The sequence below is a fragment of the Nicotiana tabacum genome, chromosome 24, assembly GCF_000715075.1.
Source record: "Nicotiana tabacum cultivar K326 chromosome 24, ASM71507v2, whole genome shotgun sequence".
Classification (NCBI taxonomy): domain Eukaryota; kingdom Viridiplantae; phylum Streptophyta; class Magnoliopsida; order Solanales; family Solanaceae; genus Nicotiana; species Nicotiana tabacum.
Window position 1 is genome coordinate 75,167,792 of NC_134103.1, and position 26,346 is coordinate 75,194,137.

General features: G+C 36.9%; 2 protein-coding genes across 2 annotated transcripts; both read right to left on the bottom strand.

Annotated features, from left to right (window-relative positions):
• Nucleotides 1-5,595: 5,595 nt before the first annotated feature.
• LOC107770639 (putative pentatricopeptide repeat-containing protein At1g03510) lies at nucleotides 5,596-9,283 on the bottom strand. Its single transcript, XM_016589975.2, has 2 exons — nucleotides 6,573-9,283; nucleotides 5,596-5,984 (listed from the first exon to the last, which is right to left on the bottom strand). Exon 1 carries the CDS (start codon nucleotides 9,238-9,240, stop codon nucleotides 7,789-7,791), a length of 1,452 nt encoding a protein of 483 aa, XP_016445461.2. The 5' UTR covers nucleotides 9,241-9,283; the 3' UTR covers nucleotides 5,596-5,984; nucleotides 6,573-7,788.
• A 9,589-nt stretch (nucleotides 9,284-18,872) lies between these two features.
• LOC107770640 (uncharacterized) lies at nucleotides 18,873-19,646 on the bottom strand. Its single transcript, XM_016589976.1, has one exon. It carries the CDS (start codon nucleotides 19,644-19,646, stop codon nucleotides 18,873-18,875), a length of 774 nt encoding a protein of 257 aa, XP_016445462.1.
• Between the last annotated feature and the right edge of the window lie 6,700 nt (nucleotides 19,647-26,346).

Below are 26,346 nucleotides of genomic sequence, written 5' to 3' on the forward strand. Positions count from 1 at the left end.
TCATATATAAGGTTTTCAATTTTTCCCACATGCCTTTAGCTGTGGTTTTTACAGAAGCTTCACGTAAAACCTCATTTGAGAGATTTAAAATGATACCTGCTTTTGTCTTTTTGTCTATGATACCAAACTCCTCGTCCGTCATTTTATCCGGCTTCTTCTCCTTTCCTTGCAACGCCAAGTCTAAGCCATCCTGAATTAGGATAGCTTTCATCATTAATTGCCACATTCCGAAGTTTGCTCTTCGGTCAAATTTCTCAACATACGTCTTTGTTAGAGTCATTTTGGCTATTGAAACTAACTCGGTTAGATCCGGCTCTGATACCAATTTGTTAGGATCGGGAACTTAGGTAGTGAGAAATTTAGCCAAACAACGGTATAATGATAATAACAAAGACAATAAAAGTTGATAACAACGCCAATTAAAGTAGATAAAGAAGACACAAATTTAACGTGGTTCGGTCAAAGTGACCTACGTCAACAAGCGGAAAAGAGCAATTTACTATAACAATAAGAGTACAAAAGATAGTACAAAATTAGAGTAAACACTCTAATTAATCCCAAATACCCTAAGAGAATAACCTTACAAGATCACTCCAAAGAAAGGGTTCACACAAGTGCTTCCCAACACTAACTCTCATACAAAACACTCTTAATAAAGGAAGAAAGGAAGAAACAAGAATTGAAGACAACTCTTGTTGGTGTGTCTAAAATGAACTAATGGCCTTCCCTTTTATAGGCAAAAAAGTCTTGGCCTCTTAGATGTAAAAGAAGAGATACAACTTGTACAAATGATGTCCAACACACAATGCAATATTTTTGGGTCCCAAAGAATATTGCCAACAAAACCTACACTTCGCAAAGATGCTTATACTTATGTGAGATGGACTACATTTGATAAAATAATGGCCATATTACAAATCTTCACATTGGCCTAATTTTGGATGATATAGTAAATTTGCTCCACCTTCTCCGCAAAAGCCCCAATGGGCATATGTCAAAATTTAATGCCATCAAAATCAGACAAGTTGTCTGATACCGAAACTGTAGTAGAGCCTATAACAGTGGAGCCCAATAAAGTATACAACGAACCAGATCTGTGTGCTTTCATGATCAAACGAGCACCTTGAAAAATTTTCAGAACTCCACCTTTACCAGTGAATTTGCACCCAAGGGTTTCTAAAGTTCCCAAAGATATGAGATTTTTCTTCAACTCAGGAACATATCTAACATCGGTGAGAGTTCTCACCACATCATCGTGCATTCTGACCCGAATTGTACCTTTGCCAATAACGTTACAAGTAACATTGTTACCCAATTGGACAACTCCACCTGCAACTGAATCATATGTAGAAAACAAGTCCCTGCTAGGACACATATGATATGAATAACCGGAATCTAAAATCCACTCATTGTCTAATCTGAAACTAGTTTCAGTTGCTAAAAATATAGTTCCCTCAATATCATCAGTTGCTACACTAGCTTCGGCGGTGTCAGTATTTTTGTGCTCATTTTTTCTTTCTTTGTGCTTTTCTTTATTTTTCAGTTTATAGCATTCAGAGAAATTGTGACATTTCTTATGACAATAGCGACACTCTAAATTATTGTATCTGAAATTGGAGTCGGATTTGCCCCTAACAAACAAACCAACTTCCGCTTGAGTTCCACTAGCTTCCCCAGTAATATCACTATCTATCTGTTCTTTTGATTTTAAAATAGATTTAAAATCCTTATAAGCGATATTATCCTTTGCATAAAGCATAGTATCTCTTATATGCTTAAAAGATGGGGGTAGAAAACAAAGCAGTAACACGGTTTGATCCTCATCTTTAATTTCAGCATCTATATTACTCAAATCCATAAGAATGGAATCAAAGGTGTCAAGATGAGAGAGAATAGAGGTACCTTCACCCATACGAATTGTATAAAGCTTCTGCTTCAGGTAAAGTCTATTTTCTACCGTCCTCTTCATATGTAAGGTTTTCAATTTTTTCCGCATGCCTTTAGCTGTGGTTTCTACAGAAACTTTACGTAAAACCTCATTTGAGAGATTTAAAATGATACCTGCTTTTGTCTTTTTGTCTATGATGGCAAACTCCTCGTCCGTCATTTTATCCAGCTTCTTCTCCTTTCCTTGCAACGCCAAGTCTAAGCCATCCTGAATTAGGATAGCTTCCATCTTTAATTGTCGCATTCCAAAGTTTGCTCTTCGGTCAAATTTCTCAACATAGGTCTTTGTTAGAGTCATTTTGGCTATTGAAACTAACCCGGTTAGATCCGGCTCTGATACCAATTACTTAGGATCGGGAACCCGGGTAGTGCGAAATTTAGCCAAACAACGGTATAATGACAATAGCAAAGACAATGGAAGTTGATAACAACGACAATTAAAATAGATAAAGAAGACACAAATTTAACGTGGTTCGGTCAAAGTGACCTACGTCCACAAGCGGAGAGGAGCAATTTACTATAACAATAAGAGTACAAAAGAGAGTACAAAATTAGAGTAAACACTCTAATTAATCCCAAATACCCTAAGAGAATAACCTCACAAGATCACTCCAAAGAAAGGGTTCACACAAGTGCTTCCCAACACTAACTCTCATACAAAACACTCTTAATAAAGGAAGAAAGGAAGAAACAAGAATTGAAGACAAGTCTTGTTGGTGTGTTTAAAATGAACTAATGGCCTTCTCTTTTATAGGCAAAAAAGTCTTGACCTCTTAGGTGTAAAAGAAGAGATACAACTTGTGCAAATGATGTCCAACACACAATGCAATATTTTTGGGTCCCAAAGAATATTGCCAACAAAGTCTACACTTTGCAAAGATGCTTATGTTTATGTGAGATGGACTCCATTTGACAAAATAATGGCCATATTACAGTTTCCTTAATTTGTATCAAGTTATATCACGTATCCTTAAAATCGCGTATAAATTCAATTGTTATCCGATTTTCAGGGTATATATATATATATATTAGAAAACACAACATCCATCCCTCAAAAGGCCAAAGAAAGAAAAATAATCAGATTTGCCCTTTAAAGTCCTTTCCAAAGAACAGAATTACATCCTTCCTTCAAAGGCCAAAGAAGGAAAAAGCAAGTAAACTCCCAACCATAAGTATACCCATCAATAAAGAAACTGGAATCCCCTCCAACGTTTAATTCTCTAATTCTCCCATGACTAGGGAGTAGAGAACAAAAGGGTTAAAAATGTCGAATTATGACAAATCCTCTGAGATAACCACAACTACTTTGGGATTCCAGTGTTAGTTGATTGATTGAACTTGAGAGTAGAATAAAATGAATAATATTTACAATGCACAAAGGCGGATCTAGGATTTCTAAAATATAGGTGCACCATTAAAAAAAAGGAGAAAAAAGTATGGAGTGAGAATTCATCCATGTTCCTTTGTATAAATAACTTGGTTGAATAGCGAGTACACCATTTAGTCTTCGTGGAGCATAACTACCAACAGATAATATTAGATTAATTTTAGAAAATACATACATAAAATACCTAATTTGGCGAAGAGACAATGGGTTCACGTATCTCATAAACTACCCTATAAATCCGCCCCTGACAATGCAGAAGTAGCAATGTTTTCATCAGCAAAATAAAAGATTTGTAAAAATGACCCTCCTTGTCTCTTCAGTTTGTCATTTTCTATACACTGAATAACAGAAAAACTAGAAGCTCACATGCAAGAAAGAGAAAGGACCAGATCCAGGTAGCTGAAAACCGAAAATACACAAGATTGATCAACAGTGTCTCTGCAAGTAAATAATGAGTGGATAAAGAAACCAAAAAGAATGGCGAAAATAATGAAAGAATTTGCCTAAAGCTAATTATGAACCACAATTTTTCTTCTATCTGGAGTTGATGGTGACTCAGGCTTCTCTATACCACATGAATGCCATGTTACTCTTGAAGCTTGTCCCTTCAAAAATGTTTTACTCTAGTAGTAAAGACTATTGTAAAGCCCTGTTATATCAGCCCCAACAACTTTGAAACTACCTTTAAATGCTATACCTCATTCATATGCTCTAATTGCCTCATCCAAATTGTAGATGGTCCTATAATTCATAAAGTCTAACAGTCTACCTGGGACATGTTTCTTGATATTTTATCTTAGTAATTTCTAGAAATGATAAACTTAATGCCAAGCAACAGAAGAAAAATCGAACTCAACCACAGAATCCTCACATTTATGGGAGTGTCAACCATTTGGAGTTGGCTTTCTTTTCACTAGCACTCACTACTATAAGAATCCACGAATTACTGCGAAGGCTGTCGAAATTGGTTTTCTATTAACTAAAATGTATCAAGATCAAACCCTACAGACAATCTACCACCGCACATGCAAAAAGCTTCTTTTTTTTGGTGTGTGTGTGTGTGGTGGTTTGGGGGGGGGGGGGGGGTTTAGAACTCCCAGTTACTTCTATTTAAAGCATTATTATAGATCACAACTTATAATATCAAACCCCAAAATTAAGAGAAATGATGTCATGATAAACCATCCAACGTAGTTTGTTTTCGGAAGAGTTTTAAGGTACCCATATGACGTGGCCTAAGTACAAGAAGCCTCAGTTTCTAAGCCAAAAATATTTATATATATATATATATATATATATATATATATATATATATATATAGAGAGAGAGAGAGAGAGAGAGAGAGAGAGCTTAAAAGCGTAATAGAGCTTAAAAGTGTAATAGCTTTACTTGTAAAATTAGGGACCTAAGTGTTAATATAGAAGAAGTTAGTTACAGCTGTTAGAAGCTGGTTGGGTCGTTAGTTTGTTAAGTGTCTCCCAGATAGTACATGCACAATCATCCAAAATTTTAAAAACCAAAGTAAAACAGCTTTTTATTCATACCTTATTGTCACAGCCTTGGACCTCTCCAACATAACCGTGCAGCAACCAAGCCGACTACTCTCTTCATAGGCGCTGAGCAGTCTCTCCCCCAGGGGTGCAAGCTTAATACTTGAATCCTTACATAGCGTGGTAGTCCAAACAAGCCAAAATGGCCAAGTATATAGTAGATTATCAAAGAGAACGTAACATTTATCGTGTGAGGAAAGAACAAAACCTTATATGCACAACTATGCTTTACAAGTGTTAGTTTTTACAAGAGCTAGACCCTGTGCACTCTATTACCTTCCTACATGAGACGAGCATTTCTGGAAACTTCTAGAATATATTGGACTGCTCTCCACGCTACTTCTGAGCCACATCGGATGGGCACTGTGTCATCTGCAGGTGCACCGCCTCCTTTGTGTACATCCACCTCTGCAACGGATGAGCACCCGCAACAACTCATGGGCCCTATGACCCTCGCAAAGTTGTGGAGCTCAAAAAACAGTAAAACCATGAAACTTTCAAAACATTAGTTTGAAGTTGCTTAAAATCTTAGGTAACTGCTTTTACTCGAGCTCTTCTCTGAATTTAGAGCTTTGCAACAGATTACCATCACACCCGTAGACGATCAGATATGCAACCATGTGCGACTGACTAAAAGGGACTTGCTAACAAGAACGTGAGAATCACATATGTTGCGACTTCTTTCTTTTGGGATCCCACAATCTTACAAATTAACCTGTTTTCATCAAAATATTCATTTTACATTCGTATTTTTCAAACATTTGAGACCAACCAATACAGTGTTTTCTTTTGCATTTCTCTTCACTTGAACCTAAACTACAGGACTACTATCCTAATAAGAAATTGCCAAGCTTGCAGAACACAGGAGATCTATTTACTTCTGAATCAATTCATATTAACAGAAGGCAACATTCAGATGAGGCTCTGTACCAAATGCAGGCAATTATTTTCTATGAGATAAAAGAAATCAAATTTCTTCATTGCTACAAAGTGCAACTAATGGAGCCAGCTCTATATCACTCTCCTCCGAAACACTTTAGAGCATCTCTCTTCATAGTAGATCAAAGATTTGTAAAAATGTAATTCTTTCCCATGACTCCCTGTGTTGCAGTAAAACTGTATCAGGATAAAATTGAAAAGACCTCTTACATCAGAGCTCTTAGCAGAGTGACGAAAATTACGGTACATATAGTTATAATAAATTCACAATCAGAGGCAGGTTTCAATTGTAGATGCTGTCCACCTATCAAGCTCAACTACCTTCTGAGAGCTGCAGTATGAACTTGCACCTCCAGATGTGAAATAAACCATAAGAAAATATCTTCAGATTATCATACTACAGTCAAATCTCTCTATAACAACCTCATTTGTTCCGATATTTTTTGGCTGGTATAGTGAACTAGTGAAGTGTTGTTCTAAAGGACATAATATAATATAACATAATATTCGGTTCCGAAAAAAACTCGGCTTTTATAGTGAATGGCTATTATATAAGGATGTTGTTATAGAGAGCTCCGACTGTATATACATAAAACATGTGACGGCAAAAACAATTTGAGGTGCAATCTTTATTTTGATGAAATATGCATTTTGGTAATGGTACTGTACTTAAAGATATCTGGAAATCTTCAAACAACATAGCTCATTTTCCATCTCGATAGTCGATACATTGTTATAGAAGATCTTACCCAATTTATTTCATGAATTCTGTTTTGATATACCTTGAAAGTCGAGCATGTTCAACTGAACCACAAGGATCACTTTACACATGCATAACTATCAGGTTCCACAACTTTTCCATTGTCATTGTTTTATAGCTTTTCTAAATATTAGTGATCCTCCATTCATTCCACAACTTAGCAACTGAATCTCAATGCACAATGACGAAAAACAAGCTTTTATCCTTCATTGAGGAGGCAAGGATATTTCGTATCACTGAATATGGTTTGGACTTTCTTTCACATAGCTCATCTGTGCCTTATATGTCAGTGGGTCTCTTATTAGGACCCATTTCATTTTGATTCCTGACCGTCACAGAAGTTAAGAACTAAGAGTAAGTCATTTCCTGATATTTAGTTGAAACCTTTATGCTTCAAATATGAGAAAACTTATAAAGGATTATGGATACTTTTCCAGATGAGCTAGTTCTTGCCATCTTGTGCGCTTCATGCAGCCCTGACGACTAGCGTGTCCCACAGATTTTTACATTGAATTGCCATAGTTTCTTCTTTATCTCCTCTAATTCCTCCCTCCTCCCTGCCCACATGTAATTCCATCATCTTTCATTGCTATAGACTCTCCTTACATTGCTCATTAAGTCCGAGGATTTCAAAGTCATGGCCTAGACCAAATCCTTTTTCTCTGTTGTCACTTCACAAATATCGGTTCATCCCCTCAAGTCCAACATAATTTTTAAGAGCTTCAATGAAAATTGAATTTTAAGAACGTCTCCAGAGTAAAGGTTTCTTTCAAGTAGCTCTTCATTGAGATGGAAGAGACACTCCTCTGCCCCAGAGAGCTCCTTATTTAGCTTCATGTCAATTTGATGAATATTTTTGGTTTCCTTTGTCCTGGAATATTTGGATTTAAAGGTTACTCCCCAGCACTCTACTGCCTTAATTGCTCGCAGTCGCACACTCAAGAAACTAGTTCGCACTGAAACATGGTCTTTGAACAATCTTACTTGAGCTACACACTTGTAGTAGCACTCCATGTGTGAACCACCTTGAACATCATAACTGCACTTATAATAAGCTCTAATCACTTGTCGCAATCTATCTTACACAACGAGAATCATCAAGGACCCTCACAATCTGTGCCAGTAATACCTCTTAAACCATTTCTTTTAGCTACACGAATCCATGAGAAGAAGAATGTAGTGTATTTCTGATCATTGCCTTTATCTCATCTACAGATATCTACCAAACTATGTCCTATGTTTTTCTTTAATCCCTTCTCTTTTATATGTTCCCTCAACATCTCAATTTCCTTCCACATGCCATTCCTGCCATACATGTTCGATAGCAGAACATAAACCCCGTCATTTTGAGGGTCCAAATTCAATGCCCTTCGAGCAGCTACTATACCTAGTTCGACATTGTCAAAGTTATGGCAGGCACTAAGCAAGGCTCCCCACAAGGTAACAGTGAAATTATCATTATCTTTGTAAGATAACTCGTTGATTAGTTTCCATGCTCTATCCAACTCACCTGCACGACACAGTAAGTCAACAACACAACCGTAGTGCTCGGGGCTGGGTTCCAAACTGTAATTAGATGCCATTGATTCAAAGTACTCCATTCCAAGATTTACGTGGCCTGTGTGACTACAAGCAGAGAGAACAGTCAATAATGCTACACCATCTGGTTTGATTCCTTCCATCACCATGTCATTAAACAAACTAATCACTTCTTCAAATTTCCCATTTCTTCCGCAAACACCAAGCATTGATGTCCAAAGAACAACATCCTTCTTTCTTTCTCCACATCTAAAGCCGACCATGTCGAATACATGCCTAGCCTTCTCCACTGACCCACTTTTGCCATACATTTCAATCAACAAACTTTGAAGAAAAACATCAGATTCCAAGTCATGAACTTCTCGAATAACACATCCATGAACTTGCTTACCCAATTCAAATACAGAGAGCCCAACGCAAGCACGCAAAGCAGCTGAAAAAGTGAAATTATCCCAAGATAGATTCAACCATGGCATCTTCCTCGCCAACGCCAGTCCCTCCATCCACATCTTAGCTTCAGAATAGCCCGAAAAAAGTGCGTTCACACACACTGTGTTCTTCACAGGAATTTCATCGAACAACATAGCTGCATTCTTGATACACAAAGACTTAGCATACACATCGACTAAAGCACACCCCACATAAACACTAGAAATCCAACCTGATTTATGCACAAGGGTATGAACCATTTGCCCAAAGTTTACATTTTTAACAGCAGATGAAGCTGTAATGGAGCTACACAAGGTGTATGAATCAATGTCAATTCCACTAAAATGCATATAAGAGAATGTTTTAAGAGCAAGAAAATGAAACCCATTTTGGGAAAAATGGGAAAGAATTGAATTTAAGAGCAAAGGGTTTTTGGGTTTGGGGAATTTGAAGAAGTTGGTTAAGGTTTTAAGGTTGTTATTGTTGGGAAGTGAAGTAGTTGTACATGTAGTAGATATGAGTTTGAACTGAAAGTTAGGGGAGACGAAGATTAATCCTGTTCTAATTAGATGTGCATGAAATACTTTAATGGCTCTCAGATTCTTTGAGCTGCAAAAATGGTGAAAGATGTTAGTGATGGAATAGAAGTTTGGTCCTGTTTCATACTGCGAATGGGATTTAGTGCACATTCTTGAATTCGCGTCAGATAATCAAATTAGTAGTGACGAGTGATTGTTTCCGCCCTATATATATATGGGATAAATACTTGCACAACCGGTGTTTATAGCAAAATTAAGCAAATTAGTCTTAGTAATTACTCCCTCCATCTAAGTTTACTCGTGTACTATACTAAAAGTAAATATTCATTTTTACTTGTCCAGTTTAAAAAATTAATGGATAATTTACCAATTTATACCAATTTTACCCTTCTTATTAAGTTAATACTTATTTCCAATTTATTTTTCAACATATAATAATAAGGGTGATATAATAAAATTACCATGTTATTTATTGTACCTTGAAGGGTGTGCCGAGTCAATAGTAAAAAAGTAAACTTTGACGGAAGGAGTATAATTTAAAGTGAGAACACATTATTAATTATGGGTAAGTGATTAATAAGTATATGAAAGATATTTATTTTGTATTTTATTGGTTTAGTATAAACGCAGCCAAATCGAATTCAATGGAGGCTATAGGGTGAGTGTGGGTAAGATTTTACAAGCTTTCAACTGATACTCCAAAAGATAAATTCACATTGTGTCAAAATTCATTCTCAAATAATCCTTTCATCCAAAAAAAAAAAAGATATTGTGTTTGTACAAAAATAGATTAGCTTAGTATGATAAAATGAATTAAGAATGTGTACTAATGATTTATAGTTATTAAGTAATAAAAGTTACTGTGTACACATATTATGCTATGTATTAGTGTGATGTAAAAATCGGAATTTAGATCATCTACTTGTGTTAGTGTTTAGATATCGGGTCCCTTAATTTTTCAAAATAAAGTTACATGAAAATTCTATTATCATAATTTTTAATTAAAAATATTTAGAAACTGTTTGGAAAATTGAAGCTAAATAAAAAATAAACTACTTGAACTCTCCAAATAACGATAGGAATTGAAGGTCGCCACAGAATATGGGAGGGAATTACATAGCGAAAAATCGAACCTAACCAATTGAGCTACTAAGAAGGTCGTCTTAACTCAATCTTAAGCTTTATTTTTGTATTTATAAATTAAAGTTAACTCTGCATATTATTTTGCAAAATAAAGTGTGTCGCTAACTAATCATACAAGAGGAAGATTGCGGTGACAAATACTCATATAATTCATCATTATAGAGCATAAGAAGATGAGAAACGAGCATAGCATCTTAGAATCAGCTGGAGTTCGTAAAGCATTTCTTAGCCACTTAAAAATTCATTAAAACGTTTAATTTCAGAAGTTCACCGCTGCAAAATAGGAGTAAATTTCTTTCATTTCAACAAAATGAGTATTTTATTTTCATCTTGTAGAAAGATTACTTTCTTTTTCAACTAAAAATAAGTATTTTCTTTTTAGTTATTGTACGAAATGAAGAAGGAATTGAAAATTTTCTCTGTCTATTCCATCATTGTTGTTGTACATGTACATATACACTTACATATGAAGAATAAAGAATGGCAGAAAAGAGAAACTATGTACACTTGTCCTATTCTAATTTGCCTACTAATAACAAATTTATTCTTTCTATCAACTAACTATATTCCCTCACATGTTAGTCACGTGAGGGAAGCTTCTAGTATTAAGACTATCAGATGGTTTCTAATTAATCCATCATGAATTGATTTGCTTGATCCAAAGGTTGTGGGTCTTCCACGTGTTCCAAACAATCCACTGAATATAACCTATGTAATATGGGTTATATCAAAGATAGCCACTTTGGTCGGAGAACAAATGAGATCCTTCTAGGTTGTCTTCTTTTTCATTCCCTCTACTCCATCTGAAGGCAAAGCTCCATGAAAATCAGAATTAAGATGGGGTTTCTTCATCCCAACATTCCCCTCAAGTTGGAGGGGAACTTTGTGACCCCTAATTTGCCCAAAATCTCGTGATGAGAAACCCTAGAGAGAGGTTTTGTGAAGAGATCTGCGAGCTAATCTTTAGAAGGAACAAAAGAAAGAGTGATTAACCCTGAAAGAAACTGTTGGCGCACAAAATGACAGTCAATTTTGACATGTTTTGTGCGTTCATGAAAAACGGGGTTACGGGCGATGTGGATTGCTGCTTTTCTATCAGAGTGAAGAGGAATTGGTAGAGTGACCTATGCAGAGAGATCCTCAAGTACTCGTACTAACCACGTAAGTTCTATAGTGACCCTTCTCATAGATATGTATTCTGCTTCTACAGAAGAAGAAATTGATGTCTACTTCTTTGATTTCCAGGAAATAGGAGTTCCTCCCAGTGTTATGAAGAAACCACTGACGAACCTCCTTGAATCCTTGCAAGAAGCCCAATCAGCGTCACAAAATGCTAGCAAAGAAAATGATGGTTCTGCTGAAAGGAGAATGCCTTGACCCGGATTAGAACCGAGGTATTTGAGTGCTAGTGGAGCAGCAAAGAAGTGAGAAACACATGTTTTCTGCATATATTGACTAAGGGTGAGTACAGCAAAAGAGAGATTCGGTCGAGTATTAGTTAAATAATTTAACTTTCCGATCAAGTGATGAAATACAGTGGGATTTTGCAGGGGCTGTCCATCATCAGCTTGAAGCTTGAAGGAAAGATCCAAAGGGGAGCTGACTCGAGTCAAATGAGACACATCAAACTCCTTCAACATGTCTAAGGTAAATTTCCTTTGACCGACAATGAATCCTGCCTTTTCTCTCAAGATTTCCATGCATAAAAAGTAATGTATATTTCCCAAATTCTTGACTTTAAACTCAGTATTCAGAAAGTTTTTGATGCTTTGAATTTCTTCTAAGTCATCTCATGGGAGTAGTATGTCATCAACATAGATAGCTAGGATAGAAATAAGACTTCCTGTGCGTTTAAAGAACAAAGAGTAGTCATTTAGTGATGAAGAGTATCCCTTAAAACTTAAAGCCCCTGCAAGCCTAATGTAACACCCCGAAAAATTTCGAAGTACTTAAGCGCTATAAAGAAAGTTGATGTGTGCTAATTATATTATTTTGTATGTAGACAAGGGCTATTATAAGAATGATATCAATTGATCATGATAATATATGTATGTGGTGCATTAAGAATAGTTTATGGTCTAATAAGAATCCCAAGGCTAAGTCACGTTGAAAATTTTATGATGGAATAAAGTTTCAAGTGAGTTCGAACAAGATCCTACTTCAAACGCATACTACTACCAAACTATAACTACTTAAGAGGTGATCTACCTATCAAATTAAATACTTTGAGTCTAGTTTCTAAAACTTCAAACCGTTCGTCATTTGGACACTCTTACAAGAAGTTATGTTCAAATTCCCAAAGGCTGGAAGAATGTGACCGTGCTATAACCCTCGCAAAGCCAGGTCTGTAGCGCGCTAGACCGTGCTATATCCCTCGCGAAGCCTAGTCTATAGCTCTATACAGAGCTCGTGAAGCCAGGTCTGTAGCGCGCCAGACCATGCTATATCCCTTGCGAAGCCTGGTCTATAGCTCTACGCAGAGCTCGAGAGCTCACGAAGCCTATTCTGTAGCTTGCTACAGAGCTCGCGAAGCCTGGTCTGTAGCTCGCTATAGACCGTGCCTAGTCTGGTCTGTAGCCCGGTCCGGATTTTTGAAGGTCCATTTTTCTAATTTCATAACCCGACCCTAGTTACTGTAAAACGATCTTTGGGTCATTTTGGAGGGATAATATGATATTTTTAGAGAGGGGAAAGTGCCCTAGAGTGAGAGGAGGAATTCCTAAGCCCTTGTTCATCAAATCTTGCTCAAGCCTTGAAATCCAACAAGAAATCCCTCAAGTTCTTCATCTAAGAGATTGAAGTTGCTAAGAATTCTGGAATATTTTAGAGTTTAAGGAAGCTCAATTAAGGTATGTTAGCTAAACTTCTTTCCTAGAATTGAATCCCATGATATTCTTGTAAGTCCCGGGTTATTCTTTATAAATCAACTATTTCGAATAAGCTTTGTGTTGAAAGATATATATTCAAAATATATTTCAGATGCTCTTATCATATGATGATATCCTTCGGGAATGTGTTCAAAGCATGAAATGGGGTATAAAAATGTTATGACTCCAAGTAGTGTTTCAAGTGAAGGCTATTATGCCAAATTGTGTAAGAAGTCTCAATGTGCATAAGACTCTTAATTTCTCAAAGATGTACTAAAAGTCATGATTAGGGATTACTTGTTGTCGATAATCTATATAGATGCTTGAAAGTGAAAGTAGTGAGTTGGGGATATAAAGTGTGAAGTAGTGAGTTGGGGATATAAAGTATGAAACACCATGCCAAGAATGAAAGTTATACTTGTGGCCAATAGCGCCAACGAAATGAAATGATGTGTGAAATATTATGAAATGAGCCTTGATTCAACTATTTCGAATTGACTCCGAAAATAGAATTATCCAAAAGCTTATGTACTCAAGTCATGTCCAGATATGGTTGTTCTAATTATTCTATGGTTGGTAGGTATTTCCAATATGTTTTGAATTCTTACATATTCATGAATTGAAATTGTGTATTGCCCTTTTTGGGAAAAGGTATTTCAAAAGTATTCTATATAATGATAATCCTTGAAAGTAAAGAAATGAAAGTGCGAAATATGATATACGGCCACAGTGCCATAAAAGAAGAATCATATGTATGGCCAAGAGAGCCAATGCAATAATAATGTTGTAAGTGGTTGAAAGTACGGATTAAGTGATATATGGTGTGAAAGGTTATGAGATGTACGTATATGTACTTTTGTTTCTAATGTGTTATATTATAAGACCCTACGTTCTTGCGAGTAAAGACTATGATCTTCCTAAATGTTTTAAATGCTCTTAATGTTCTATGATCACCCATGGCAAGTACATGTAAGTGATAGTATGAACATGAAATGTGGTCATTGCCTAAATGAGAATTATGAAGTGTTGTATGTACCAATGGTTTCAACTATAGTTTTATGCTTCTGAAATAATATATGTAAATGACTTCGATTGTTAAGCCCCCAATAGTCATAAACCTAGATAATGACCTCAAGAGGTCAAGGGAGTGAATAATGAGATGGAAGAGAGATGTCCTTTGTTAAATGATGATGAACCTTAAGAAAAGGAATTGGGCCCATGTGCCATTGAAATCGATTTATTGATTTACCATGCATGTGCTAATGTAATGAGTTGTGTTTCTCCATGATGAGCATGAACATGAAGTATTCCAATGATATGAGAAATTACGACCTTAAATGTAATGACAAACTATGTCGCTTTGAGTTTATATATGGTATTGTGATTGGGATTACATCTCCACCCGCATATATAGGGGTGAGGAGGCATGACCGTTTTGTGTAGGGATTGTGGTAACGTGGAATACACCTCCACCTGCATATATTGGGGTGAGGCGGCATGACCGCTTTGTGTAGAGTTTTGGTATTGTGGAATACACCTCCACCCGCATATATTGGGGTGAGGTGGCAGGACCGCTTTGTGTAGAGATTGTGGTATTGTGGAATACACCTCCACCCGCATATATTGGGGTGAGGCGGTATGACCGCTTTGTGTAAGGATTTTGGTATTGTGATACACATCCACCCGCATATATTGGGGTGAGGCGGCAGGACCGCTTTGTGTAGGGATTATGGTATTGTGATACACCTTCACCCGCATATATTTGGGTAAGGTGGCAGGACCGCTCCGTATAGGGATTGTGGTATTGTGATACACCTCCACCCGCATACATTTGGGGTGAGGCGGCAGGACCGCTCTGTGTAGGGATTGTGGTATTGTGATACACCTCCACCCATATATATTTGGGTGAGGTGGCATGGCCGCTTTGTGTAGAGATTATGGTATCGTGATACACATCCACCCGCATATGTTGGGGTGAGGCGGCAGGGCCGCTTTGTGTGAAGGTGATTATAGAGGATCCCTGACTTAATATCTATAAATTTGAATGGAAGCTCTTAATAAATTTGATTGACGTTAACGGCTATCTAGGCCCTTTTATTATTACAATGATTCATCATATTCATGTTGTATTTCTAAGCCCTTGAATAGGTATATTTGTACTATGTAAGTGAACACTGTGAATGGTCATGAAACGCACAGGTGTATTGTATAGGTGATACTGTTAACGGTCTATGAGACGCATAGGTGTATAATATGATATGTGAACACAAAGGACGGTCTATGAAATGTATATGTGAAAAATAAGAGAGGAATGTGCCACTTTTATTGGCCTTGTTTGTATATGTTTTTATAATTACATTATATTATATATTCCACGTATAGTTCATATGGCTCGTTGGTCCTAAAAGAAGTTTAGAATGATGCAAGTATAATAAGACTTGAAATGTTACCCTATGGGATGTTTCGTAGTTTCTTGATGTACTTTATTTGCCTATTATTTGAGTTACTGTATTTTCATATGTTATTTTGACTGCCTTACATACGAGTACTATTCCACATGTACTCACGTCTCTTTTTTCGGGGGCGCTGCATCTTTTAATGGATGCAGGTATACTTTCACAGGATGATATGGATCTTTGATAGGGATCTTCTTCACTACTCAGCTTATGGTGAGCTCGCTACAAATCCAGTGGGTATTCGAGTCTAGTTGGTTTTATGTACTTAGGTATCTATTGTCATAGAAGCTCCATGTACACTGTGGGTCATGTAATTAAAGTTTTGAGTTTTGTCATATATTTATGTTCACGGTATTTACAGCTATTTATAAAGTTGTGTACCCACCATGAGAAAGACTTTTAGGCCATTGAGCCAAATGTATTCAACTTGAAAGTCAAGATCTAATTATGTTATGGTAAATCATGCATGAGTAATGATGAGAGGTTAATATAAATTAGGCTTGCTCGACTGGGTTTACTCGGTTGAGCGCCGGTCGCGCTCCTCGATTTCGGGGCGTGACACCTAACATACCATTGTCTGGAAGCCTGTTTTAAATCATATAATGATTTCCTCAATAGGCAGACATGTCTGGGTCTAGGAGGTTCTAATCATGTTGGGAACCTCATGTATACCTCTTCTTGTAGATCCCCATGTATAAATGCATTGTTCACATCTAATTGAGATACATTCTATTCTTTCTTGGCTGGAATAGTGAGTAGACACCTTATGGTTGTCATCTTTACCACTGGTGAGAAAGTCTCACTATAATCTATCCCTTCTCTTTGAATATTCCTCCTGACTACTAACCTTGCCTTCAACCTTTCAATTCTTCAATCTGATAAGTGTTTTACCTTGTACACCCATTTATAAGGTAAAACTCTTTCTCCTTTAGGTAATTTAACCACATCCCATGTGTGGTTATCCTCTAGAGCTTTAATCTCTGCATGCATAGCTTCTATCCAACCTAGATGTTGACAAGCCTGGATGAAGGTATAAGGTTCTGTTAGGGTAGAAAGGTATTGCATTACATGTTGATTATTAAGTGAGAGAGATAAAAAAAAAATATTCCCTAAGCTTGCAAGGTTGAGCAAAATAAGATGTGGTTACATCTGTGAACATGATACTACTACACACATAGCCTTTCAAGTAAATTGGTTGATTAGAAACCCTTCCTGACCTTCTCAATGGCATAGGTTCCTGAGGTATAAGAATAGGTGAGCTGGTGTGTGGTGAATCTAAGATAGGGGAAAATGGAATTGGGCTAGGAGATACTTGATGATGATGAGGAGTATATGAAGGGCTTGATGGTGGTGGTGAGAAAACATCTGTTACTGCAGATTCTGAGGAAGTAGGTAATGAGTGATCTTGTGATGTGGTTGAATAGGTAGGTTCTGTGGTGAAAGTTGAGGTTGGAAAAATAGGATAGTGTGGTGTGTTGATTTGAGCAAAAGGGAAGTGTGCTTCATGAAACTTTATATCCCTTGACATAAAAACTTTCCTTGTATACAGCTCCAGTAGTTTGTATCCCTTCTGTTGAAGAGGGTAACCAAGCAGAACATAAGTTGTTGCCCTCTCATTAAACTTACCTCTTCTATGTGCTAATGTAGAAGCATAACATAGGCACCCAAAGTTCCTCATACTTAGGTTTTTGCTGAAATAGGACCCCATATGGTATTTTTCTATTGAGAGCACTAGAAAGTAATCTATTTATAAGATGTGTGGCAGTCAAAATGAATTCACCCTAATATGACATAGGCAGCATGGATTGGAACATTAAACCTCTAGCAATCTCTAAAAGATGTCTATGTTTCCTCTCAACAATCCCATTTTGTTAAGGAGTTGCTACACAAGATAGTTGGTGCAGAATTTCTTCTGAAGCTAGAAAAGCTGCCTCTTGTGTGCCTTTCCCCAATTCTAGTGCATTGTCAGATCTTATCATTCTCATTTTTACATTGAATTGTCTCTCAACCATGGACATGAAAGATTTAAGCATAGGAAAAGCATTGCTCTTAGAACATAATAAGAATGTCCATGTTCCTCTACTATAGTCATCTACTATAGTAAGAAAATATCTGAATCCATTATAGGTACTTGACTTTTAAGGTCCCCATGTGCCTATATGTGTAAGATCAAAAATATGTTTAGATTTAATGGTGCTGACAGGAAAAGGATTCCTTGTCTGTTTAGCCTTAGGACAAACATCACAAATAAATTCAGAACTTGAGTCACAATGAAGGAAATCTAAATGTTTCATTGCTGAAAATGGGAGATGTCCCAACCTTACATGCAAAGCTTAACATTAAGAATAACATTAACATGAACTCGACTACAAACAGACACAGATTCTGAAATAGAATTTCTTCCTTTTTGAATTGAAGATACATTAGTACTGAATAGACCCTTAGACTTAAGACTACTTGGTTCTAATATGTAGAGTCCCTCTCTAACTTTACCAAAAGCTTGTGTACTCTTCATTGAAAGGCCCTGCACTATACACCCAATAGATGTGAATAGGACATCATATTTGAACTGAATACAAAACCTATGAACTGACAATAGATTGTATTTGAAATCTGGAACATGTAGCACATTGCTCAATACATGACCTGGTAGAATAGAAACACTTTCTATATGAGTAACAATTATTTTGAAAGAATTAGGTAAAGATGTTCAAAGGTACAGGAAGTTGAGTTAAAGACAAGAAAGAGTTGGGATCAAAACACATGTGCTATGAAGCACCTGAATCAATGATCCAGGTGTCTGAGTTTAGAGTAGTAAACACTGAACCTGAGTATTTTAGAATAGTACCAGCAACTGCATTTGCATTGATTCTTGAGTTTCCTGCATGTGCCAACTTTGCCTGCTATACATGCTCATCATTTCTGCAAATTGTTCCTTGTTGAGTTGCTGCCCAAAGTTGATATTGTTGTGTTCAGTGCTTTGTCCTCCTGCATTCTCATGCTCTTCATGTGCTAAAACTGCATTTCCCTTGATCAGATTTTGATAACCTTTGTGATTGGTAAATTCAAAATCATCTGGAAATCCAATGATTTTGTAGTAGTCTTCCAGTGTATGTCCTGTTTTTTCACAATAAGTACAAGATACATTTGGATTATACTTCTTCTTTCCCTTAAACTTCTGGTGAAGTTTAGTGAACTTCTGCCCTGGATTGTTATATTTAGGTTCCATGACTGCTCCTCTTTGTACTTGGTTTCTATTTTTCTGAAAATTTCTTCCATGTCATGTGACCATAAAAGCTGCAAAATCAGCTAAAAGCTAGGCATTAGGCTGCTTTGCCTCTCCAACTACCATAAATGAAAGTGAATCAGAGTTGATGTGTGCATTTGTATAAACTTCTATTTGATTTTCATCTTGCAAAAGTAGTGAATAGGCAACATTCATGGTAGGCAAAGGATTCATCATGAGTATATTTCCTATTGCTTGTGCATAAATGTCATTCAAATCCATTAGGAATTGAATCAACCTCTGGTCTTCAAGTGACTTAGTTAACTTTGATTTTCTTTCACAAACACAAACACATGAATAACATATGATAACATTTAAAGCATCCAATTCATCCCACAATCGTTTGAGTTTAGTGAAGTATCTTGCAATGTCACTATTACCCTGTACTAATTCTGATAGCTCCTTTTGCATATGATACAGCTTGGCTCCATTTGATCTTCCAAATCTCTGCTCCAGACTGTCCCAAAGCTCTTTCGCAATTTTGGAGTACATTACACTGTCTACAATGTCCTTAGAGAGAGCATTTAGAATCCAAGATATCACCATATCATTGACACGGCTCCATTGCTCATGATCTGGAGACTTCAGATCTGTAGATTGACAAGCTCCATTGATGAAACCAAGTTTCTTCTTGGCTGACAAAGACAACAGAATAGATCTCCTCCATCCTGGATATCCTATTCTATCAAACACAGTGTTGACTAGAGTCATCCCAGAAGAATCAAAATTGTTAAGATGATTGACATCATAGCTGACTGCCTTTGCAACATTACTGGTATCACCAATGATGGTTGTTTCAGACATCTTAGTTTATTGATTATGAAAATGAATTTGACGTAAATGAACTAGATGATTAAACTGTTGGATCGAGCTTATTTCTCAGATACCATGTACGAAATGAAGAAGGAATTGAAAATTTTCTTTGTGTATTCCATCATTGTTGTTGTACATGTATATATACACTTACATCTGAAGAATAAAGAATGGCAAGAAAGAGAAACTATGTACACTTGTCCTATTCTAATTTGCCTACTAATAACAAATTTATTCTTTCTATCAACTAACTATATCCCCTCACATGTTAGTCACGTGAGGGAAGCTTCTAGTATAAAGACTATCAAATGGTTTATAATTAATCCATCATGAATTGATTTGCTTGATCCAAAGGTTGTGGGTCTTCCACGTGTTCCAAACAATCCACTGAATATAACCTATGTAATATGGGTTATATCAAAGATAGTCACTTTGGTCGGAGAACAGATGAGATCCTTCTGGGTCGTCTTCTTCTTCATTCCCTCAATTCATCTGAAGGCAAAGATCCATGAAAATTAGAATTAAGATGGGGTTTCTTCTTCCCAATAGTTATGGAGCATAAATTTTAATGTTGTATTTGCGTAAAAAATTAAAATAAAATATTAGTTCCTTTGGGTTTGTATGAATACTTAGAAGAATAATTAAATTCTTAAAGAAAATAGAGTCCTGAAAACGTTGGGTATTTGGGGGGGGGGGGGAGGGAGCACATGAAACATGGGGACTTGGGGGAAGGGGCGAGGAGAGTAGCATAAAAAAATATTTTCTACTCTCTACCAAACACTAGAAAATATTTTTCAAAAATTATTTTTTTCACTCACCAACCAAACAAAGGAAAATAAGTAATAAAATCACTCATTTTTTATGGTGACCACTACTGAAATAAAATGACAGAACAAGTATCACACTAATTGGAAAGTATTAGTAATAAGTTAAAGCCATATTAGTTCAAGAACTGCATGCCCTTCCTTTTCTCATAATGTGCAATAAAGGATATCTCATAATCAAATTGCAGTAGTTGTATAAGTTGTATTTATTCTTTCTCCAAAAAGAATAAAATAGGGGTTGTCCCAAGATGCTGCCAAGGATGGTCTAAACTGTAGATAATTGAAATATGTGGCATCTCAAATAGCAATAATATCCTAATCCTATCCTAAGTAGATCAACTATATAGGGATGGATTTACTTGCTGATTTGTTAAGACTGCACTAAAATCTAATGATTTCTATAATACACACACAAATAATTATGGATATGGTGGACTGTGTGAAAAGAAAGGAATGCTAGGTGCTTTGAAGATAGGAGCAACTCTACATAGAAAATTAAGATAAATTATTTTTTGTCTTTTCGTTTTTGGTGTAAAGATAATTTTGTATAGGATGCAGAGACATTAATTAAATTTTTTCATTCCTTGTAAGTTGAGCAAGGTCTTTTATAATTGTATATATTGATGCCAGCACCAACCTGGTGTTGATGAATATATTGTTACCTTTCTCAAATAACAACTATGCCTCAATCCTAAACAAGTTGGAGTCGGCTATATGAATTCTTACTTTTCTGTTTAAGCTCAACTCACGTTATCATCATACCAAATAATGTTACCTTTCTCAAAGAAAAATACTCATTATCAGAGCATTAATGTCTTTCTTAGTGCCATAAGTTGGATAACAGTAGAATCCAACAAAGACCACTCTACGTAATTTATTTCGGATTAGTGTTGACTAGTAGCTGCATATTTTTAAGAGAAAAACCAACAATGAGAACTCTGCATCTTTCTTGCCAAATGCTGTAGCTCTACTACATAAGGAGCTAATTGACCACAGCAAGCGCAGTACAACTTAGATCAATATTAGAAACATAAAATTATGTGCAGATTGCAGCATCTTACTAATTAGATCACTCTAAAATAACACAAGTGGATGAGATTTGGCAAGAATTGGCCACTTTTGAATACTTTATTCTGGCTCAATGCGTTTGGAGACCTTGAGACTGAAGCACAAATATTTTATCGCAAGCAATTATAAATACAAGAAAATGAATGAAACCATAAGGTGCAAAAGGCTCAGTACTTCAAATACTTTAAATAGAAAAAGTGGCTCAAGAATGATATGAGGATCACAGATCTCTTCGCAGGTTCTCATCAGTATAAATGACAAAGTGGCCCTAGGAAACATATTTGGAAATAGAAGACCTCTTGTAACGATCCGGTCGGTCATTTTGAGTATTATAATCCCGTTTCTTCATTTACTACTCAAATTGTACTTTACAGTTGTTGTATGAATTGCCGGGGTAATTGGTTCGGGTCCGGTGAGGTTTTGGAATGAATTGGAATACTTTATTTCAAGGTTTAAAGCTTAAGTTAAAATAGTGACCGGATGTGGACTTATGTGTAAATGACCTCGGATTCGAATTTTGATAATTTCAATAGCTCCGTATGATAATTTTGGACTTAGGAACATATCCGAAAAATTATTTGGAGGTCCGTAGTAGAATTAGGCTTGAAATGCCGAAATATAAATATTTGGGAAGTTTGACCGGGGGATGACTTTTTGATATCGGGGTCGGAATCCGATTCTGGAAATTAGAATAGGTCTATAATGTGAAATGTGACTTGTGTGCAAAATTTGAAGTCATTCCGGATTGATTTGATGTGTTTTGGAACAAGACGTAGAATTTAAAAGTTCAAAGTTCATAGATTTTGATTTGAGGTGTGATTCGCCATTTTGATGTTGGTTGATATGATTTGAGGCCTCGAGTAGGTCCGTGTTATATTATGAAACTTTTTGGTATGTTCGAACGGGGTCCCGAGGGGCTCGGGTGAGTTTCGGATGGTTAACGGATCAAATTCAGACTTAGAAGAAATATGGAAAATTTTTGTCTTCTGGTGTGATCACACTTGCGAGGAATTGGTTGTAGGTGCGCTGTCGTAGATGCGGCCCTTTTTTTTCCTCAGAAGCAGAGCTGGGCTAGATTGGGCAGGGCGCAGGTGCGAAGGAGTTAACCGCAGGTGCGAGCGAGGCTCCGCATATGCGAAATTGAGGGAGAGGCAGGTCCGCAGATGCGAACCTTTGAGCGCAGAAGTGCGACCGCAGGTGCGGTCCTTGGCATCGCAGAAGCAATTATGGCTGGCCAAGCTGTTCTCGCAGAAGCAAAACTTTTCCCGCAGAAGCGAAGGTCGCAGATGCGACCCCTTGTCCGCAGATGCGGAAATCGCTGGGTCAGAACCTTAAATTCGAGGGTTCGACATTTTCACCCATTTTCGGATTTTGGAGATCGGGTTGGGCGATTTTGGAGAGGAAATTTTTCACACAACTTGAGGTAAGTGTTCTTAACTCCCTTGTGATTATATTCCATGAATTAATCTTCATTTTTGGGGTAAGATTATTGAATCTTCAAGAGAAATAGAAGGAAATTTATATAATGTCACAAAACGAATTTTTCAAGTTTGAATACCGATTTGGAGTCGGATTTGAGTGAAATTAGTATGGTTGAACTTGTAATTGGATGAGTTGTCGTATTTTGTGAGTTTCGTCTGATTTCGAGAGGTGGGATCCACAGTTGATTTTTGGGGCGTAATTTTGGATTTTGTGGAAAATATTAGCATTTTGATATGGAATTAATTATTATAAATTTTGTGGACTAAATCAAATTAATTGTAGTAGATTCGAGCTGTTCGGGAGTTGATACGCGCATAATGGGATTCTGGAGCATTGTTTAGCTTGCTCGACATTGGATTCGGCTTGTTCGAGGTAAGTAACTCTTCTAATCTTGGAGTTGAGGGTATGGACCCTGAATATATGTATTTCGTGAATTGTTGGGAGGTGATGCACATGCTAGGTGACAGGCGTGTGGGCGTGCACTATAGAAATTATGACATAATTCTTTCTGTGAAATTTTGTAGTTAAATGATCTTGGCATTTTCCATGTGGTTTTATGAGTTAAAGAAATTGAGCTGAAAAGCATATTAAAAATCATGTTTAGGCTATGTGCCAGTATTTATTGGGACCCACAGATGTCATATTATTGTGAATTATTTATTTTAAATTGAAAATTCATACTCAGTCATATTCATTTCATTGCATGTCATATCTCAGTCACTGTTGTTATTTATTGATACATCATATCATCATTTTGGGCTATTCTCATGACATTGTAAGCCCATGAGAGAGAGACTGGAGAGATTGATGACTGCAGGAGGCCGAGGGCCTGATTGTGAAGATTTTTTTTTTTTAGGATCGGGCTGCACGCCGCAGCAGGCCATGTTGGCTTTATATATTATACTATTGCACGTGAGTTGGCCGTGCAGCACGTGAGTTGGCCGTGCGGATCCATATGTTATACTATTGCACGTGAGTTGGCCGTGCAGTACGTGAGTTGGCCGTGCGGATCCAGATTTTATTATAGCATGTGGGTTGTCCGTGCAGCACGTGAGTTGTCCGTGCGGATCCAGATATGATATTATAGCACGTGAGTTGTCCGTGCTTATAGAGTTTGGGCTGTAGGAGCCCCTCATGAGTCTATACACACCCCAGTGAGCGCAGTCGACTATAAATAGGGATCGGACTGCACGCCGCAGCAGGTATGGTATAGCGCTGAGTGATTGAGTGTGCTGAGCATAGTGAGAGAGAATGCGAGACAGTGAGATTGAGTACTCTAAGAGTGTAGGTACATGAGTACAATCTCTGAGATACATTGCATTGACATGCACACATGACATATATGCATAGAGATGTGTTTTCCTCATGCTGTACAGTATCATATTATTCATGATTTCTCACACATGTTGACAGATGGGCATAGTGATGCATTTGTTTTACATGGGTTATCTGGAAAGAAAATGAAACATATCATTTATTATTGAATGGATTTTGGAAAAATTATTGCTTTCAAACTTATTCATATTTTTGGAAATTTCGGTAAACGATTTGGGTTTTTCACTAATGTACTTGAAAGGAAGAACTATTATTTTTGAAATCATGATTTGGCTGAGCATTTTATCTCTGAGTTACTTCTGGTATTATTTGCTTTATGTTGTTATGGAGTGTTGTGGACTAGTGGTTTTGGACCCGACCTTGGTAGAAGCTCGTCACTACTTTCAACCTAAGGCTAGATTTGTTACTTACTCAGTACATGGGGTCGGTTGTACTGATACTACACTTCTGCACATTGCGTGCAGATATTGGCTGTGTTGTTGATATGCTCGATGGTTGCGGGATTTGAAGATGTACCAGCGTTCCTGTTGTAGATGCCTCTTGTTCATGGTAGCCTTAGATTTATAAAAGCTCTGTTTATGTATTATTCAAACAAACTATGTAATTATTTCATTTCCGCTTTGTATACTCTATTCTTAGAAGCTCATAATTTGTACTACCAGTTCTTGGGGGATGTATAAGATTAAGATCTTTATTCACTTAAATTGCTTTAATAATTATTATTGGAATTGGATAATTGGTAGTTGGCTTACCTAGCGGGTTAGGTTAGGTGCCATCACGACTAGTTGGATTTTGGGTCGTGACACCTCTTGAGTTAAGCAGAGAACAAAAGGTCATTTTGAGAAGTAGAATGTAATTTTTATGGCATTTAGTAACAGGTAATACAACATCTTTTGGACAAAAAGATAAGCAGTTAGCAAAAAATAGTGCTTTCACCCTATGATTGTAAGAGATGATTAATTCTCACTAATAGGTTCTATGTATCCCTCTTATATTTTGATGATCTAACAAACTTAATGCTAAGAACCAGATAAGGAACCTGTTACACATCCTCAAGTACTTAAGATCAACAAGTCTCAAAGTCGGGGATATAGTTATACTCTTCAGAATCAAAGAAACAGCAGAGGGAACATATGGACATCAGTTCTCTTTGTGACAGTTCCAGTCAACTTCCCAACAGCTGTAAAGTTGCTGCCTGTACACGCAACAGTGCAAAATAGTGCAGCAGTCAACTTTATTAGGAATGCTCCTATACCAAATATGCTTGCATCATTCAAGTGATGTCACCAATAATATATTAACATTAAGCCAAAGACAAAACATCACTTGAACATTTTGAAGAATCAATCCATCTTTCTCTCAAGTCTGTGCATCGATCCAGCAATCGATTCTCAAGTGCTTCAAGAACAAAGAACTACATAACAAGGACCAGTTCCCTGTATCGAGTCATCACATGTCCTTAGTTGTGTTGCACCTTTGTTAAATCTTCTTACTTGTAATTCCTACTTAGCTTAGTTAAAAGCAATTGTGTAGGAAACTTTTGTTAAATCATAAACCAGCAAGGTTCAACAGCCAATACTATGGATGGTGGAAGACAAGGATGCATGATTTCATCATGGCTGAAGATTCAGAGCTCTGGTATGTTATATGCGATGGACCCTTCGTCCCTACGAAGACCATTGGTGACCCAGCAGTAACAGTTCCCAAAACAAGAAAAGAATTCAATGATGCTGATACAAGGCCATAGAGAAAAACTTCCGAGCAAAGAAAATTCTCATCTGTAGTATTGGACCAGATGAATACAACATGATCTCACCATGTCAATCTGCTAAGGAGATCTGGAAAGCTCTCCAAACAGCTCATGAAGGGACAATTCAAGTCAAGCAGTCAAAGATTGACATGATTACCACAGAGTACGAGCTCTTCAGAATGAAGGACGGTGAGTCCATCCAGGACATTCACACTCGCTTCACCTCCATTAT